Source organism: Eupeodes corollae, chromosome 2, assembly GCF_945859685.1.
Source record: "Eupeodes corollae chromosome 2, idEupCoro1.1, whole genome shotgun sequence".
Classification (NCBI taxonomy): Eukaryota; Metazoa; Arthropoda; class Insecta; order Diptera; family Syrphidae; genus Eupeodes; species Eupeodes corollae.
The window spans coordinates 118,824,012-118,836,429 of NC_079148.1; the positions used below are offsets into that span (position 1 = coordinate 118,824,012).

A 12,418-nucleotide genomic window follows, 5' to 3' on the forward strand; every position below is an offset into this window, starting at 1 on the left:
AGTTTTTTGTCTAAAATGAGGCCTAAATATTTAGCATCAACGGCTAAACTTGATGTAAATATGATACAACCAATCTCAGTCTGTAATAATTTAGATCAGTGTACCTTCAGCCAGTGCATATGTTCTCTAGCAAAAGAGACAACGAAAGTACAAGAGTCCAAACTGCTTTATCTATTGTGTTCAAAAAATTTGGTAGTTCGAAAAAATCGTCATTCTGCTAATCACAACCTGCAACAACAGGCAGGAAAAATATTAAAAACAAGGTACAAGAAGTTTCCTTCTGTGTCCTTAGCAACTTCTGTAAGGGTTTTCGAACCAGAAGTCGGCCGGGGATAACGATAATGAGCATTACCATATTTGAACAAAGAATGGAATCATAAAACAATTGTATTCTAGATCTGAATTCAGTGTGTGCCCAAGAAATATTCTGAATACCAAAGAAGTTTTAGGTCTGTTCGCCAATTTTGTCTACCAATAAAAAAAGGAGCTAAACATTAATATCTGTCCATCAAATTCCAACATTTGTATGAATCTTCTAAGCTTTTTGTTAAAATAACTCATAAGGTATAACGCTTCCATTAGCCTCACCGTCATAAGTTAATACCTGGCTAAGACTTTTTTATCGCCAGCAATCCACCGGGACGTTAAAAATCAATTTTTGTCACTATAAATTGACATAAACAACAAATTCCTTAGAATCTTGATACAACAAAAACCCACTTTATTTATTTGATTAAATTTATTTATGTATTTAATTTTATTTAAAATTTTGTTTTTATTACAGTTACCCCCACGGCTGATGAAATTGGCCTTTATTGTGTGTATATTAGTTGTCCTGCTATCACATACCGACAGTGCACAAGGTGAGTTGAAGGATTTTTAATTCAACATCTTATTTGTTTATTGTTCATAAGATAAATACATGTATTCATAGGTTGAATAATTTCAAAACAAATCAAGCAATAACAAAATAAAATAATAAAACCGACCGGTTTCAAATTTAACACAAAAACATCATAAATTTGAGATATGAAGTAACTTAAAAGTAAAAAATGACGTCTGTTGTTTATTTTTATAAATCAGTAATAAACAAATTTATTTTGTAAAATAATAATTTTTGCATGCCTCAGACTCCAACAGTTTCGATTTATAAAAACTTTTCTATTTTTAAAAAAATAATTGATTTAAAATCATGCGAAGTCGACTTAAGACATTTTGAATTTTTAGATGAAAGTTGAGGGTTTATCTTGCAAGAATTAAGCAATACCTCTCGATATTCTCATTAATCAATCAGAGAGGTTGGCTTTTTACTCTTCACTTAATTTTCGACTTATCCAATTAACTAAATGTCTGCAACACGACTTTACGGAAGATGCTTTATCATCTATGTACCTAAATTGCTTCAGTTTAGGTTGTTTATTATCAAATTATTTTCAAAAATATACCTTCAAAGTATACTCGCTTGCTCTAAAGGGTTGGAGCCAATTTTTCGCTTTCCTATAAACTTCTCTAAGAGTCTCTTAGATTGCAAAAAAAAAAATCAGCGGCTCCGCAGTTAAAAATACGTGACTGAGCTATTAAAATCCTCTTGCCAACCCTATACTTATCCAGACTATTAGCAAATTTGGCTCATTTCCAACGAATCATGCCAGCTAACAACCAATAATCAAAAAGCTGCAGTTCCATAATGAAAAACCTGTGCTGCACTTCGCCGACCGTGCTGCAAAAGGAATTGCTTAATGCACTCATAGATCTTAACCAACCCAGTGGGGTTTCATTAAAATGCTCACGCGTCCACCATTATGTCAAAACGAGGCTCAATACTCTTCAGCCCGCTTTGTCATGCAATTCCGTGCCATAGTAAATCATAAGACCATCAGCAGTAAAACAAAAAAGAAAGAAAAAGTCATGCTTGTTGAAACGTAAAGATCGTGAGCTTCTGTGACTCCTTTGTAGATAAATAAAAACAACAACAAACTTACCCATTTTCTTTATTCTCTCTTCTTATTTTTCACATCGCTTATAAAATGTAGCCAAACGAAGAAGACAACGTCGACCGACCACGACAGAAGCACCAACAACTGGGTCAAGGACAAACACTGTTGCGGCCAAGAAGTCAGCTGCCTCCGAAACACCATCGCCATCATCATCATCCTCCGCACAAGATCGTATTGACCAACAGCCCGCACCATCATCGGTGCGTGGTCTTCGTGTGCGTTCCAAGTCGAATAAGGTACGTGGCGCAACTGCACTTGCAGCCGCTGGGGCCGCTTCATCACTTGTTGCTCTCAACTCACTGAAAAGTGGCAAAAGATCAAAGATCGAACTCACCACCGATCCCGACAGCAATGGCAAGAAGATCGTTTGCTACTACACCAATTGGTCCCAGTACCGTGTTAAGATTGGTAAATTCATTCCCGAAGACATTCCCGCCGACTTATGTACACACATTATCTTTGCCTTTGGTTGGCTGAAGAAGGGTAAACTTAGTTCGTACGAGAGCAACGATGAGACGAAAGATGGAGTTGCTGGACTTTACGACAGAATGATGACCCTCAAGAAGGCCAATCCTAAATTGAAGGTTCGTAAATGATTACTTTGCGCCAATGGTGCTTTATATGCTTCCTTTTTTTTTGTCTTCTTAGATTCTTTTAGCCATTGGAGGTTGGTCATTTGGAACACAGAAGTTCAAGGATATGTCTGCCACAAGGTACACTCGACAGACATTCATATACTCCGCCATCCCATTCTTGAGGAAACGGAACTTTGATGGTCTCGACATGGATTGGGAATACCCCAAGGGCTCTGACGACAAGAAGAACTTTGTTCTCCTCCTGAAGGAACTTCGCGAAGCCTTTGAAGCTGAAGCACAAGAATTGAAGAAACCACGTCTTTTGTTGACCGCTGCAGTACCCGTTGGACCCGATAATATCCGTGCTGGTTATGATGTACCTGCTGTGGCAAGCTACCTTGACTTCATCAACTTGATGGCTTATGATTTCCACGGTAAATGGGAACGTGAAACTGGTCACAACGCACCTTTGTACTCCCACTCCAGTGACTCCGAATGGAGGAAACAGCTTTCTGTAGATAATGCCGCCAGCATATGGGTTAAAATGGGTGCCCCTAAGGAAAAAATGATTATTGGTAAGCTTAGTAGAATGTCAGTCAGAACCCAATGAGTCTAAATGTCTTCAAACTTAGGTATGCCAACGTATGGAAGATCTTTCACTCTGGCCAATCCTAGCAAGCACGGTGTCAATTCTCCAGCTTCAGGAGGTGGCAAGGAGGGAGTCTACACAAAGGAAAGTGGTTTCCTTGCTTATTACGAAATCTGTGAGATGTTATTGAATGGAGGTGTCTATGTTTGGGATGAAGAAATGAAGGTGCCATACATGGTTCATGGAGATCAGGTAAAATTATAAAACCTTTGATATCCCAAACCCCATGAATTCAAAGCCTTTCTTCTTTTCTTAAGTGGGTTGGATTCGATGATGAACGTGCAATCAGAAATAAGATGAGCTGGATAAAAACCAATGGCTATGGAGGTGCTATGGTCTGGACAGTTGATATGGATGATTTCAAGGGTGATGTTTGTGGAGGAAATGTCAAGTATCCTCTAATTGGGGCTATGCGTGAAGAACTATTGGGAATTTCAAGAGGCAAGGAAGCTAAGGATGTCAATTGGACAGAAGTTGCTTCGACATTCGATGAAGAAGAAGAAGAGGTAAGTTGTGAAGGAGTCCGGCGAATTAGAGAACTCTGTTTGAATTGTGATTTTTTACAGGAAGAATTACCTGAACCAATTAAAATTGACGTATCCGAAGTTCTTCAGAAAGTTCGTAAATCAAAGGTCAAGGTTAAGTCAGGATTGTCTGCTGTTCAAAAGAATTGTAAGGAATCTTAAGGAAACTTTTAATGGAGACACAAATTTTAACTTTTATTTTTGTTTTACAGCTCGTCCAGCTCAAGTCTTCTGCTATCTTACTAGTTGGTCAGCTAAACGTCCTGGTGCAGGCAAATTCGAACCTAAGAATGTCGATCCTAAGCTCTGTACTCATGTGGTTTATGCTTTTGCCACTCTTAAGGACTACATCCTCAGTGAAGCTCGCGATGATGATCCAGAAGAATATGAGAAAGTTATTGCTCTGCGAGAGGCTAATCCAGACTTACAAATTCTCCTTGCTATCGGTGGATGGGCATTTGGATCGACTCCATTCAAAGAACTTACCTCGAATGTCTTCCGTATGAATCAATTTGTTTATGAAGCCATCGAATTCCTCCGGGAATACCAATTTAATGGGCTTGATGTGGACTGGGAATACCCACGAGGTGCAGACGATAGAGCTGCATATGTGAATCTTCTGCGAGAACTGAGGGTAGCCTTTGAGGGAGAAGCAAAATCATCCGGACAGCCAAGACTACTTCTAACAGCAGCGGTCCCAGCTTCGTTCGAAGCCATCGCAGCTGGATATGACGTTCCAGAAATCTCAAAATACCTTGACTTCATCAATGTTATGACTTATGATTTCCATGGACAATGGGAACGTACTGTTGGACACAACTCCCCACTGTATCCTCTAGAAGCAGCTACAGGCTACCAGAAGAAACTCACAGTTGATTTCAGTGCAAGGGAATGGGTTAAGCAAGGAGCACCCAAGGAGAAACTTCTCATTGGTATGCCAACTTATGGAAGGTCATTCGAATTGGTGAATATGACACAGTTTGATATTGGATCACCGGCTTCTGGAGGCGGAAGACCTGGAAAATTCACCAACGAATCAGGATTCATGAGCTACTACGAAGTGTGTGCATTCATGGCTGCAGAAAATACGACTCTTGTGTGGGATTCAGAGCAACAGGTTCCGTTTGCTTATAGGAACAACCAGTGGGTAGGATTTGACGATGAGAGGTCACTTAAAACGAAGGTAGATATATTTTTTGAAGTTCATTGGTTTCAAGGTTTTCAATTGGATTTTCTGCGATTTTTTTTCAGATGGAATGGCTTAAGGAACAAGGGTTCGGTGGAATTATGGTGTGGTCAGTGGATATGGATGATTTCTCAGGACGGTGCGGAGGTGGCAAGTACCCACTTTTGAATGCCCTCAATGAAGAACTCAAAGACTACAAGGTTTTATTGGAGTATGATGGACCCTATGAATCCTACGGACCAAGAGGAGCCTATACTACCAAGGATCGTAAGTCATATTGAATTTTAACATCCCCTTTTCGAAATTAACATATTTATTTCCAATAGCTCACGAAGTAACTTGCGCAGAAGAAGATGGTCATATTAGCTATCACAAGGACCACCAAGATTGTACTCACTATTACATGTGTGAGGGAGAACGAAAACATCACATGCCATGTCCTGCCAATTTAGTATTTAATCCTTCGGAGAACGTGTGTGATTGGCCGGAGAATGTTGAAGGTTGCAATACGGTGACACCGGCTCCTTGAAGTACTAACTTATCCAATAAATTATAATTTTATTAACACTTTCTACCACCTTGAATTTTTAAAAATAAAATAACAAACAAAACAGAAAAACCATATCCTAGCTTAGAATATATTTCAAGGATTTTGTTTGCAGTGAAAAAAAAAATGAATAATGAAAAAAAAAAAAGCACTCAAGGATGCTGCCTTTTGTCCTGCCCAATTTAAGTTTTCTTCTTTTGTTGAACAAAAAAATAAACGAAGAACTAAAAATAAAAAATATATTGTTACGAGAGATGATAAAATATTAAGTTATATTATTTTTTTTATACATAAATAATTTTCGAGGAAAAGGATATCTACATAAATTTAAAGAAATGTCCTTTGTTAAGATGGAATTTATTTTCTTTCTATCTGCCTTGCGTAATGAATTATATTTTTAAGTAGTTTACAAATAGAATAAATAAAATGATAAAATTTTATTTTAAACAAAAAGGATAATTGCAAACTTTTATGAAGAAAAAAACAGCAACAACAATTAAACAAAAACAACATACAACATACAAAAACTTGCCTTTTCTTTGCCTCGTGCGTCAATATTGTTACGATATGATGAGATGATATTTTCTAAATTTGTATTTTGTTTCAAATTTATTATTTTCTCTTTTAACAAAAACAAAAAAAACACAATTAATATGTAAAAGTGTTTTTTTTTTATATAAGGATCTGTGATAATCTTCGAAAAAAATTTTGAATTCGTGTTTCATACAAAATTATTCTTCTCTTCTTTTTTTTATTATTTCTCAAGACAAACTCAATTTTTAATAAATTTTCTTTTTGTAATGTTTTCTTGCAGTTTGCTTTTTTCCTAATTCTTTTTCGAGAATGAAAAAATATGTATAAAATATCTATACGTCTGTTTTTTTGTTTGTTTATAATGATTATCCTTTTGTACTTCGAATTTGTTTGTAAAATTTTTATAAATATATAAAATTTGTATTTTTATGTTATAAAGAAGTTGTATTATAGAATTTATTTTATAGAAAAAAGAAATCCATACGAATAAAGAAATTGAAAAAATGTGTACACATTGCGTTTTTGTTTTTATTTTTTTTATAATAGGAAGTTTTTATAATCGGTCCGATTTTTCGAATTGAAAATTTTGACATTTTTCGACGTTTCAAGGTCCCTAGAGTCGAAATAAAAGATTTTTAGAGATTTTACGTTCACGAAGTTTTTTTCGTCGTCCATAGTTTAAGAACCAGAAGAGATATCGACTTCAAATAAATTTTGTTATACAGATAATAATGCAGAAAGATGCAGAAAGGACTCTGAAGAAAATTGATTGGGTGGTTTTTTTACCATAGCAATTTGAAAAAAGGTGGACATTTTGTTTAACCCTAAATATCTTACGAACCAATGACGCTAGAGAATTGAATTAAATTTTATATCATATCGAGCCCTTCCCGCAATTTTAACGTAAGAGATATATTTAATAAAAAAGACAACTTAATTTTTGAGATTTGTTAATAACACATATCTCCTTGGAGGCTATTGTCTTGTCTTAACTTAAGCATAATTAATAATTTCCCATACTGACTATGTGTACAAGTTGTTTTAAGGACCAGCAGTAAGCTTTTGATTTGACGTTTATACGATTAAATTTATTTTGGTGCTTACGATAAAGTAAGCAAATGGTAGACATGTGCATTCAAGAAGACACAAGCGTCCACACGTTTTTCTCAAAACCTACCTCTGGCCATCAACTCCTACTCTCACCTCCCAGCGGTGAACATCGGGTGACTAGTACCTCAACTGGAGATTGGGTTCCAACCCCAGTGGAAAGTTGTTGGGGGCAGCAAACGAGAGAGGGGGAGAGGTGTTTCCACTAAGGCACCTCTCCTTATCCAGGCGGCAGCGGACGAATTCTCGAGATGGAATCAACGGTGGCGTCTACAGTTCCAGTAAGGTTGAACTACTTAGTTAACACCTTATAGGGCTTCTTCGACATATTCGGAGCCCAGGCCTGTAAGGAGCGGTTTATCCAGCTCCCCTTCCTTGGAGTTGTACTAAGGATCTGGCCCTCCAGGTTGGGGGTTGTGCCGTCGGGGTGACTTTCTGGCCACGTAAAAACATCATAGTTTCGAAGCAACAACAAGCCTCGGATACAGACGGATTCACTGTTGACAACCCACGCAAACGAAATAAGGACAACGAACTTCGGATATGTACGTGGAATGTTAGGTCCCTTAACAGACCACGTGCAGCCGAACAATTAGCGGAAGCCCTAAACTGCTGCAAAGCAGATATTACAGCCATCCAAGAAGCGCGATGGGATGGACCGGGCAAACGCAAACTAAAAGACTGCGACATCTACTACGGCGACTGCTACCGAGAACAAAGGCAGCGTCTATTTGGGTGTGGATTTGTTGTTGGAACTAGGCTCAGGCAAAAAGTCTTGAGTTTCATCAGTGTGAACGAGCGCATCACGACAATCCGTATCAAGGCTAAATTCGCCAACATAAGCCTAATATGCGTGGTACCCGTGGCATGATGGTTAGTGCGTTGGACTGTCATGCTAGAGGTCTTGGGTTCGATCCCTGCCTATGCCATCTAAAGTCTTTTCACGAGTACTGCCTCTTGCGAGGAATTGACAAATTCTCCAAGAGTAACTATTGTCATGAAAAAGTGCTTTCTCAAAATTAGTCGTTCGGAGTCGGCATATAAACGGTAGGTCCCCTCCATTCCTGACAACATTACTCGCACACAGGAATGGTTGAGAGTTGGTTGGTTCTCAACGGACTGTCGCGCCACCCAATTTATTTTTTTATATAAGCCTAATATGCGCGCATGCCCCAACAGAGGAGAAAGATGAAGACACCAAAGACATATTCTTCGAGCTTTTGGACAAGACATATGAGCAGTGCCCTAGCTATGACATTAAAATTGTCTTAGGAGATTTTAATGCCAAGCTAGGAAGAGAAGACATCTTTAGTGGCATAATCGGGAGATACAGCCTGCACGACACTAAATCCGACAACGGATTCAGGCTGGTCGATTTCGCTGCGGGGAGAGACGTTCTGGTAGCTAGTACGCAGTTCACGCATCTTAATATCCACAAGGGGACATGGAAATCTCCTGATCAATCAACCGTCAACCAGACTGACCACATTGCGATCGACGCACGACACTTCTCCAGTATCCAGGATATCCGAACATTCCGAAAGGCCAACATTGACTCGGACCACTACCTCGTTGTAGACAAGGTATGGCTACATATATCCCGATCCAAGCCAAAACAAGGAAGTACTGAAAGAATATGCGACGTTAGACGGCTACAATCGCAAGAGACTGCCATGTCCTATTCCGATCGAGACTCTAATAACCTCTTAAGGAGTCTTATGCTGCCTGCATTAAGCATTGAAAACCAGTGGCAACATTGCCTTGCAGCCATCAGAGATGCCGCCTCTGAAGTGCTAGGTTTCACACGGCCACCACAACGAAACCCCTGGTTTGACGACGAATGCCGGCAAGCGCACGCACAAAAGGACTACAGCTGCTCGCGAGCTCTACGAGCAGAAGAGGAGAGAGGAACACCGGCTTCTTATATGGAAAAAAGAGAGCATGAGAAGCGCGCGATCGAGGATATAGAAGAATGTCACAACAGGAATTAGGTTCGTAAATTATACCAAAAGGTAAAAAAACTTCCAAAGGATACCAGCCACGAACCGAAGCCTGTAAAGACTATCAGGGGAACATCGTAGTAGAACCGCAGTAGATGCTGAGAATATGGAAAGATCACTTCTCCAAATTATATAACGGCGATGACGAATCGAATTCCGCTGTAAGGGAGATAGAACCACTTAACCTCGGCGACGCTGATCAACAATTCCGCCTACCTGACCTTGACGAAGTGAAGATAGCTATATCTAAACTTAAGTCAAACAAAGCTGCTGGAGATGACGGCATCGCTGCCGAACTGTTCAAAACAGCAGGCGATGACTTTGTAGGGAGCATGCACCAACTCATCTGCAAAATATGGTCGGAAGAAAGCATGCCCGATGATTGGAAGCTCAGCATAGTATACCTGATACATAAGAAAGGAGACCCTCTTAATTCCACCAATTACAGAGGTATCAGTCTTCTTAACATTGCGTATAAGATCCTCTCTGCCGTATTATGTGAACGTCTGAAGCCATTCGTCAACAACCTGATTATTCCTTATCAGTGTGGCTTCAGACCAGGAAAGTCCACTATCGACCAAATATTCACACTACTGCAGATCTTGGAAAAACCCCAGGAACTTCAAATCGATACCCACCATCTCTTTATCGATTTTAAAGCCGCTTATGATAGCATCTATAGGGAAAAGCTCTACCGAGCAATGTATAGTTTTGGCATCCCTGTCAAACTTATCCGTTTGTGCAGAATGACGATGGAGAATGCGCGCTGCTCTATCAAGGTCAGAAAAGATCTTACCGATGCATTTGATGTCAAAATAGGTTTTAGGCAAGGCGATGCACTGTCATGCGACTCAATCGTCAACACTAGAGGCACAATCTTCCAAAGATCCATCCATTTACTCGGATACGCAGACGATATTGACATAATTGGAAGATCAAAGCGTGATGTCAGTGGAGCGTATTTGAGCATTGCGACGGAAGCGAAGAAGATGGGTTTAGTGGTCAATGAGGGCAAGACCAAGTATATGCTGTCATCAAAAAAGGACAACGAACGACGACGTCTTGGACAAAATGTCACCATGGACAGCTATAACTTTGAGGTAGTTAAGGAATTTGTCTACCTAGGCACGGCTATTAATGCAGACAACGACACCAGCGCTGAAATCAAACGAAGAATAACTCTTGTACATTGCTGCTTTTTTGGACTTAGAAGGCAATTGAGAAGTAAAGTCCTTTCTCGAGCATCTATAAGACACTCATCATCCCGGTTCTCATTAAAGGCGCTGAGGCCTTGACCCTGTCAAAGAAAGATGAGAGCGTCGTAGGATGCTTCGAGGAAAAAACTCTTCGGGTGATTTTTGGTCCCGTACGCATAGCGGATGGACATCAACGCTCCATCCCGGAAGGTCTTCGAATCCAATCCCGAGGGACGGTGCAGTAGAGGAAGACCGCGAGTCAGGTGGCGCACTCAGGTGGGAGAGGACATCAACCAACTTGGCGTGCGAAACTGGAGACAGCTAGCTAGGGACCGAGCTGGCTGGAGACGCTTGTTGGTTGAGGCCCAAGTCCGCCCCGGACTGTAGCGCCACCTTAAGTAAGCTTACGATAAAGTGACGGGAATTGCTCGATATATTGTAAAGCGATTCCAAACAAATATAATTTTGGAAACCTGAAAAATAAAATCTGTCACCTAGAAAATTTTACGAACAAAAAATGATTTCATCTCCAAAACAATTTTGTGCAACGAAGAATAATGTTTTTGACATCTGATGAAATTTTGAAAAAAAAAATATAATTGATAGTCAAAAACATTACTCAAAGTTGGTAAAAACTGAATTTCGACTCAAATGTCTTTTCAAAAACTTGAGACTCAGGCTTCAAACTAATTTTGTCTTATAAGAAATATTGTTTTCAACATTAGGACAAATTTTGAGAAAAATCGAATTGACAGTTTTAAAAAAAAGGTATAAAAGTTGGTAAAAAATGATTTTCGACTCAAATATCTTTTCAAAAATTAAAAATATTATCTTCAAACTTATTTTATTTCACAGAAAATATTGTTTTCGATATTCTGCATTTTTTATATAAAAATCCAACAGTCCGTTTTTTCATCAAAAACAAAATTTACAAAAAATAGTACGCAAATTTGGTACTTGTAGACAAACATTTAAGCAAGACAAATAGAAAAACGGGATGGGATGTTATCAGTGTGGGTCGCATCACAAAAAATCACGAAGATTGTTCTTATCGTGGTTGATGTTTTTCCACCATATTGATGAATGTTTGGCGATGGTGCTATTGGTCGAATATTGGTGTGTACTTCCGTCTGCCATAATGCATCATGCCGTTGAACATCAGAATCCTCCCAATCTACATAATTGGTGGGACAATAACCCTCATTTTCTCTGTTTAGCATTATAAAATTATGAAGAGCAATACATGCTAAAAAAATTGTCTTTGCGTTTTCTGGAAGCATATGTAACGTCGTTAACAAAATTCACCAACGGGCCACCAATATTCCAAAGGAATTTTCAATTGTGCGACGAGCGCGGAAAAGCCTTTTGTTAAAATTTTCTTCTTTTGGTTGAAGAAGGGTTCTGGGATATGGTCGCATAAGATTTGTGCCCAACGGGAAAGCAGCATCGCACACAGAGTAAGCATGAGTAGTGACAACAAATTAAGCAGCAAATGCAGGACGCATTCTTGTGTAAATAAAAAATTGGCCACTTTCAAGCTCTTTGATTTTTAAAAAGGCAACACGGAAAAACCTTCCATTCCTTCTCCTGTCCCTGTTTATTTCTCGAACAACACAAGAACGTTTCCTTCTTTTTTTAAGTATAGATCGTCAATTTCCTTCAAAACACAAAGTCCTTCAAATACTGTACTTACTAGCTTCAATTTTTTAATTTGATATTTATCTCAGTTTTTTTTAACAAAAACAAAAGTCCTGAATCAAACAAATCTACCAAATTTCACAGCTGCGAATATTATTTTGACATGTAGAAGATACGTGAGCGAAATTGCATTAGGCTATCCGCAGTAATTTCACAAACTTAAGTGAATTTTCGTTGGATTTTTAACATAATGTAAGCTTATGTTTGCTTAATGCTTATGCCTTAGTTTAGTTGGGCCCTTAGCGGGCATTCACATGAACCAAACCCAGAGTAAATAACCTTATAGCACAGATAATAAATTTATATTTATTATCTGTGCTTATAGGTACTTCTTCAAAACTAGAATAATTGGATTTATTTATCTCTTACTATTTAATTCCATCCATACCACTTATCGTTTATTAT

General features: G+C 38.7%; 1 protein-coding gene across 2 annotated transcripts in view; it reads left to right on the plus strand.

Moving 5' to 3' along the window:
• The window catches only part of LOC129944413 (probable chitinase 10), a 68,442-nt gene extending 62,406 nt beyond the window's left edge, over positions 1-6,036 (plus strand). For both annotated transcript variants that reach the window (XM_056053820.1, XM_056053819.1), the window contains exons 3-11: positions 785-863; positions 2,034-2,581; positions 2,646-3,147; positions 3,205-3,413; positions 3,479-3,727; positions 3,788-3,893; positions 3,958-4,928; positions 4,997-5,198; positions 5,258-6,036. In XM_056053820.1, the coding sequence (XP_055909795.1) occupies positions 785-863; positions 2,034-2,581; positions 2,646-3,147; positions 3,205-3,413; positions 3,479-3,727; positions 3,788-3,893; positions 3,958-4,928; positions 4,997-5,198; positions 5,258-5,460 (3,069 nt within the window). In that variant the 3' untranslated portion in view covers positions 5,461-6,036. The remainder of the gene's footprint in view (positions 1-784; positions 864-2,033; positions 2,582-2,645; positions 3,148-3,204; positions 3,414-3,478; positions 3,728-3,787; positions 3,894-3,957; positions 4,929-4,996; positions 5,199-5,257) is intronic.
• Positions 6,037-12,418: the final 6,382 nt, after the last annotated feature.